General features: G+C 28.1%; 1 protein-coding gene across 2 annotated transcripts; it reads right to left on the bottom strand.

Moving 5' to 3' along the window:
- Positions 1-4,624: 4,624 nt before the first annotated feature.
- Positions 4,625-6,882, bottom strand: LOC114074482. Of its 2 annotated transcripts, none has more exons than XR_003574894.1 (4): positions 6,425-6,877; positions 6,130-6,293; positions 5,045-5,159; positions 4,625-4,969 (listed from the first exon to the last, which is right to left on the bottom strand). XR_003574894.1 is itself a non-coding variant. In XM_027912585.1 (4 exons), exons 2-4 carry the CDS (start codon positions 6,195-6,197, stop codon positions 4,741-4,743), a joined length of 417 nt encoding a protein of 138 aa, XP_027768386.1. In that variant the 5' UTR covers positions 6,198-6,293; positions 6,425-6,882; the 3' UTR covers positions 4,625-4,740. The 2 variants fall into 2 exon arrangements, 1 of the variants encoding a protein (XP_027768386.1); XM_027912585.1 differs by having other exon boundaries at positions 5,045-5,164; positions 6,425-6,882.
- Positions 6,883-7,449: the final 567 nt, after the last annotated feature.

The following is a 7,449-nucleotide window of genomic DNA, read 5'->3' as shown; positions in this document are numbered from 1 at the left end:
TTATCATACATAATTAAATATAAAGGTATAAAATGATATGAATATTATTATATCTAGCATATTGGAGAAACTGAAACTCAACTCCAAGTTTGAAATTTTAAAATATGAGAATTATTATGTTAATTAACATCAACATTAGAAACATGAGTATAAATTTTGGTGAATTTTTGTGTCAAAGCTAAAAACATAGTAATACGAGTGTTATTAGTTTTGAAATCTTATTATAGTCATTCATTGGAATAGATTGCTTTGAGTTGGGAGTTCAACGAAAAGGGGAGGCTCAAGTCCCGATGATTGTTTGACTATTTGAGGCAAATGAATTTCTAAACTCTTGTTAAGTGTATGAAGTGCGTGTATTTCCTTGTAGTATATGTTTGGGAGTAACGGGATTGGTGATGGGTTGACTTGTTCACATTGATTAATTCTAATGATGAAAAAAAGGGATAACAAAAGGCAATGTGATTAATTGTTTATGTGTGATGTGTTGAGAAAGGGTTGAAGGCTTGTTGAATCATTGTTGATGTGACATCATGTTTGTGTGGTTGGAACTGTGCAATGTTATGAAAATTGTCATCTCCTCATTATTTGTGTGAACTTGTCATATGCATTATTCTGAGGCATTAGTTGTGACAAGTGTTATGTTCATTGAGAAAGAATGAGTACTTAAGAGGATGTACCATTTCGAGGGACGTATCGCGCGGCGCGATGGATACTATACTTCGAGTACTTAAGAAGCTTGGTAAAGTTATTTCTGAAAGTTTTCAAGAGTCTGTAACAAACTTTTAATCTTTTTTTAAAGCTCAAGTTGCAAATTAATCAAAGAGTAAAGAGTTGAGTTCATTTCTCAAAATTTATAAGGGAACTAAGTATTCTCTAAGAGTTACAAACCTTTTCACATTTCGAGAAAGAAAGGAAGCTGAGACTTTCAATAGAGCATTTGGCTAGTTTTAGTAAAGAGGAAACTATTATTTTCATGAGAGCTTTTAAGGTTAAGTTTAAGTAATTACCTCAAAAAAGAGAAGAACTTGTTTTAAAATTATATGAGCTATGTAATTTTTGGAGTAGTATTGGGTGAAGTTATTCTTGAGTTGAGCAAAGCCAAGATAAGTGTTCCTTCAAAAACTTTTTCAAGCTCATGTTGTTTTAACATCTCAACTCGCATACTCGTATATTCAATATACTGTAGTCAGTTGGTCTGCATCTTATTATGATACAGACGCAAGTAACTAGGATCATCATCATCCAGCGCGTCTTTGATCCAACCGAACACTCAAAGTAGGTCTTATATTTACTTGTAAATTAGAGTAAGGGTTAGGGTGGATTTTAAATTGGGATTTTCCATGTGGATATTTATGTTGATTGGTCACATGACAAAAGAAAAATTCACATGGCATGCTTGGTGGCATTATTTAAAGTCAGGGGCATTTCTGAGCCAACAAAAAAAAGTGGGATATTTTTTAGCCAAAACACAAACAAATTCCAAACAATAACTGAAAGTAATATTTAAATTTAAAAAATAAAACAATCCTAATTTTGTGAAATTTTTCATACTCATTATTTTCATTTGAATTCTTCTTTTTCCTTTAAAAAATTTCATAATTTAAAATATTTTAATTTTTAAATCGAAAATCCAAAATAGATACTTATTTTTTCATTTTAAATATTTTGTAATTCAAAGTATTTTAATATGTAAATTGAAAATCCAAAAAAAAAAAATTAACAAATGAAAAATAAAAACATTACAAAATAAAAATTAAACGTCCACTAAAAAATTAAATCACACTTTCTATAACATCTATTTTATAGAAAATTAACAACTTTATCAATATAACAATTACAAGATCAATTTATCTCCTATATGGGTTCAAATTGATATATTTATCTTTAAAGGGACAAATATTGTAATATGTAGTAATAGAAGTTTAAAACTAAAAATAATTGACTATAAAAAATTGTTGGACTTCTAATATGTTGCTTTAATATAACTTATTTTGTTATGTTTTTTTCTCTTGAACTGTGGAAGTTTAATTTATTATATCTATATTACATGTATAATTTATCGATTAAGTTTAGAGAATCTTTTTAGTATAGTAAAATGATTTATCACTATGTATAATAATTAGTTTCCATGATATGTACGTGTCAAATGTTCTTTACTAATACCGTGATAATGTAAGACATACTTGCATTTAGATAATTATGATTTATGTTTTACATTAGTGATAACTTGAATTTTAATTATTTTTTTATAAACAAAAGTAGAGACAAAATGAAAAAGTCATTATCTGTTGATAATAAAAGAACTTATTAATTTTGTCACTATCTCTTCAAGAGCAATGATACTAGAAAATAAAAATTATCTTTTTATTGTCAAATTTAGACAATGAACTAAGCATATATATTTATTCATTTACATAAATATCATTATAACATACAAATTTGCAAAGTAACATTCTCTCAACAATATTATCTTTATAACTAGTTAAATTTTAAAATTATCAGTAAATTAATATTTATGATTACATTTATCAACTAATTGCACAACACGCGAGTACGTATACTAATTTAAAATAATACTCCGTGTCTCCCAATTTATGTGACACATTTCAAATGTCAAGATTCAAACAATTCTATCTTTGACCGTAAATTTTTCATATATCTTTTAAATATTTGAATTATCAATTATTGTAATTTAAAGTACTTTTTATGTAGTTATCAAATATATATTTCATTTTAAAATATATGAATATTTCAAGAGCAAATTCTTGGTCAAACTTTAATTGGTTGATTCTCGTATAGCAAAGTGTGTCACATAAGTTGGAATAGAGGGAGTAGAATTTAAGATTAAATTAAATCAAAAATAAAAAAATAGATTAAAAAGTCATTAACGAAAGTCATTAACGTGTAGTTACATCATGTAATTAACAACACTTCATAGTCCCTCACTGAGAATTGGAGAGTGTAGTTACTCCATGCTAATTACACCTTATTACCTACTGACCAAATAATTACATGATCAAATGTAACGACTCAACCTGCTAGTGATATTGTCCGTTTTTGGCCTACGCCGACACGACTTAAAATGCATCACTAGTTGGTATTGTTTATTTACATATATACCCAACATTTCTTCGATGTTTTGTTGATGTGAGAATTCTAATATTAACCTGGGTTGTCACATACACCCTCTCAATAGACTCAGCTTCCTCGTTGAGGTTTACCCCACCGTATGGCATTTGCATAGACACAACACTGAGATTGAACCTATCTTATCGAAATTTTCCTAAACTAAATTGAACATTCGCGCACATTGACAACACTAATAGAGGAATGATTTTGGTACCATTTTGTAACATCCCAACCCACTAGTGATATTGTGTACTTTATAAGGCTTCCGCATGTATGTATAGTTTTCCTCTATGTAATCATCATGCCAAGAGTATGCTTGGGACAAGAAATGATTAAGTGTCGATCATGTCCAAGGTATAGGCTCGGAGCATGACAAACTTGTTATTAGATTAAGGAGTTCAAATTGTCTTAGGGTGTCTATGAAGTTGTGTACTCTAGTTTAGCTTATGGATATGTTGTGAACTCCACTTGTTATAATGAGGCTACAATACATTTAGGAGATGTTTCTCATTCTTTCGTACTCCAGATTGTGCAATTGAATTGTGTCATAAGAATGTTATTCAAAATCATGCATTTCTAAAAGTAAAAATTATGTAAATCACATAGTGTAAAACATAAATTACCTCCTATCCCTACTCTTTTTCAATTTACAAAAAATCCCTGATTTTTAAGAAGTTTCTGATACATAATAAAACAGTCGGATACATTATATATTATGCCATTTTATCCGTTTGTTGAGTGATTTGGGGGATTAAAAACTGAAATTTGAATTAGTTCCTACTTTTAATATGCTACAGTTATTAATCCCATAAAAAAAGGCATTAACTTGTGTGTTTCAAAATCAGTTTTATCCAACATAAAACTCTAAATTAAATTATAATTTTTCATTAGTGATCTTCCCTTTTTTTTTGGCAGACTAATTCTTTTTTTTTTGTTTAACTCTATTTAAATTTTACATTATATTTATGTATCAAATACTTTATTTTATAATCCTTATTCCAACTTACTTTAATCAATATTAATTGCGGATATTTCACCCAAATTATTGTCAATTCTAATTTAATTTAATTTAGTAATATAGTATCATGTGTGTAGATACTTAAAAAAATTTCATATTTTGAAGGGCAATAATTGTTCGTAATATATATAAATCATAGTACTGAATATATCTTATTTGTACAAAAGATATTAATTTTTTTAAAAAAAAAAAGGAGTGTATCAAGTGTAATAACTAGTATCACTGTTTGTGATATTATATATTTTGATATTTCATGTATCATATACAAAATATAATTACGTATATAATTTTCTTTTTTTGTATCATACAATATATTTACGTATATATAATAAGTGTTTTTTTATGACAATAATTACATTAATGTAATTATTATTATAGTTTTGATACAATAATAACATTAATGTCCCAATAACAGTATACATAATTCCTGAATTCATAACGGCAATAAAAATAAAATTAAAGTAATAGAATAAACAATTTTAAAAATCAAAACACTTTCATAATTTAACAATATGTGTTGTTATGTTAATAAATACTTCAAACATCTTGTTTAACTCCAAAAAACAAAAAAAAAATCAAACATTGAAAACTAACTAGCCTACATTAACAATTTCATCTTCAGATGATGGGTTTAATACATTCTTTATTCTTGAAGGGTCACCACTGTTGCTAACATATCCAGCATTCATCTTGTCGAGACCATACTTCAATAAAAGTATCGCATATCTTTTGCGAAGATAGCTACTCTCAAAACTATTACATGACATGTTGATTTTGTCACTCAGAAATTCTGCATATACAATTATGAACAGTCCGCAATCACTACAAAAACAATAAGATTAATTATAAGGATGAAATAGATACAAAAAATAAAATAAAATAATAAACAATACTCACAGGCTATCACTTATTTGTTGCATGTTGTCTTGAGCAAACTCCACATTAAACGAATGTTGTGGACCCAAAAGTTCTCCAGTTTTCTTGTCTTTATATGCATCCAGTGCTGTCCATTCTGTTCTAACAACATATCATAAGTCAGTCAAAATGATACTTAACAGACACTTTATAGCCTAACATGATACAAAAAATGCAAAGTTGTACTTGATACATAAAGGTAACTACAGTTATAAGTCTGTCTACTTGATACTAACATGATACAAAAAATGCAAAGTTGTTAATATGATACATAAAATGCAAAAATAAACTTGATACATAATTCTAACTACATATCATAAGTCAGTCAAAATGATACTTAACAGACACTTTATAGCCTAACATGATACAAAAAATGCAAAGTTGTACTTGATACATAAGTGTAACTACAGTTATAAGTCTGTCTACTTGATACTAACATGATACAAAAAATGCAAAGTTGTACTTGATACATAAGTGTAACTACAGTTATAAGTCTGTCTACTTGATACTTTATTAAACGACAAACTTTAACATGATACATGAAACATAAATTGTGCTTGATACATAATTGTAACAACACAATGCAAACCAGTCAAAATGATACTTATGTTGATTCAAACATACATATAATTCTATAATTTGAAATTTAAACTTAAGTTTACATATTCTCTATAATTTGAAATTTAAATTTACATACACTTTAGACAACAACATGATCAAATATACTATATCTGATAAATTGGAAAACAACATTATATGTTATATGTGATAATTGATACAGGAAATTAACATTATATGCTTATTAAAGATCTAATAAGCATAAACCCCAAAAAGAGGTGACAACCAAGAAGAGGGGCAACTGGGTTTTGATTTACATAATTTTTTTTTTATTTTCAACTTATTTATACATTAGTCATACTTAATAAACAAAATGTACAAAAAAAATAGTATTTTCTGTATCAAATAAATAATCTAAAAAATATAAAAATATTTTTTCTGATAATACAGAAAAGTCATTGCATGTGACAAAAAAAATTACAAAAAAAAAATAAAATCGAAATACTTACCGATGGCAGTGGAGGTCTGGATATGGCCATTGCAAGCTTTCTACCCCTCTTCTTGGGTGTCTTTGCATGTGCCTCTTTTTGTGTTTTATGCTTCTTCAAACTTTGTTTATTCATTGTTAGAAGATTATGCAAGCTCTTAGACTTGTTTTCAACCAATTTCGGATCTTCAAAAATATAGATTTGTTTAGAGTTTGAAGTGATTATTTGAGTAATCCCAATACTAAATGACAGATGATCCATGAAATATTAGAAAAATAGAAGAATGAAAAGGGAGAATCGAAAAAGAACACAATACCTTTCAAGAATATTGGACGAAAATGGCGGACAGAGTAGACGAAATTGGCGATTTTGATTTTCAAAGGCGGACATAGTAGACAAAAATGGCGGACAGATTAGACGAAGGCGGACGGACGGAGAGCACAATTTTGATTTTCAAAGGCTGACAGAGTAGACAAAAATGGCGGACAGATTAGACGAAGGCTGACGGATGGAGAGCACAAATTTTGATTTTCAAAATTGAGAAGATGAACAGTTGAGAAATTGATGCATTAATTTTGGGAGTGGTGTAAATGGGTTCTTTATTTGGGGAAAATAAAGAGTAAAATTAGGGATAAGATTTAATTGGTTAGGATTTATTAGGATTCTAATTTAATAATGTATCTGTTAGATTAGATTTATTAAAAAATAGGGATTTTAGTATTTTTTAAAAAAATAAGGGAAATATGGAGAATATGTAAACTTAAGTTGTATATTCAGGTAATTAATCCTTTCTAAAATCCATTAGACTACCCTTCATACTCAACTTGGTTGGAATATCAAAGCCCAAATCATTATCAATGAGTTATTCTCAGATGAAGTCTTAAGAATGTCAAAGAGACTGAAACTAGGTTTAGAGAAGCCCATCAGTATGCATAAGTGTATTGATTTTAGATAATGCATTCTTATTCATTTAAATCATTCTTTCTAGCTAAAAACATATATATGCACTCAAATTCTCTTCTTTAAACTTTTTTCAAGTGAATCCCTTTAAGAGGGCAGTGTTTTTTAAGAGTGCTTTGTTAGTGTGGTTGCCCGAAAGATAATGTGATTTGCGATATTATGAACCAGTAATAGTGGAGTGTCCAAAGTTAGAAGTATATATTTAGAAGTATAGTAACCTAAGAAATGGAGATAGTTATTGAGTAAAGTGTCTAGTCGTTGTCACATACTTAGTAATTCATTATTGTGGAGTTTTTCCTTTATGTGTAGACTTTGGAATAATAATTCATATGACTTTATGATAGAAGTTAAACGAATGTCACTATTTAGGATGAGTTAGAG

Source organism: Solanum pennellii, chromosome 10 (assembly GCF_001406875.1).
Source record: "Solanum pennellii chromosome 10, SPENNV200".
Taxonomy (NCBI): domain Eukaryota; kingdom Viridiplantae; phylum Streptophyta; class Magnoliopsida; order Solanales; family Solanaceae; genus Solanum; species Solanum pennellii.
The sequence above is the reverse complement of the archived record's forward strand: the minus strand, read 5'-3'. Positions and strand labels throughout refer to the sequence as shown.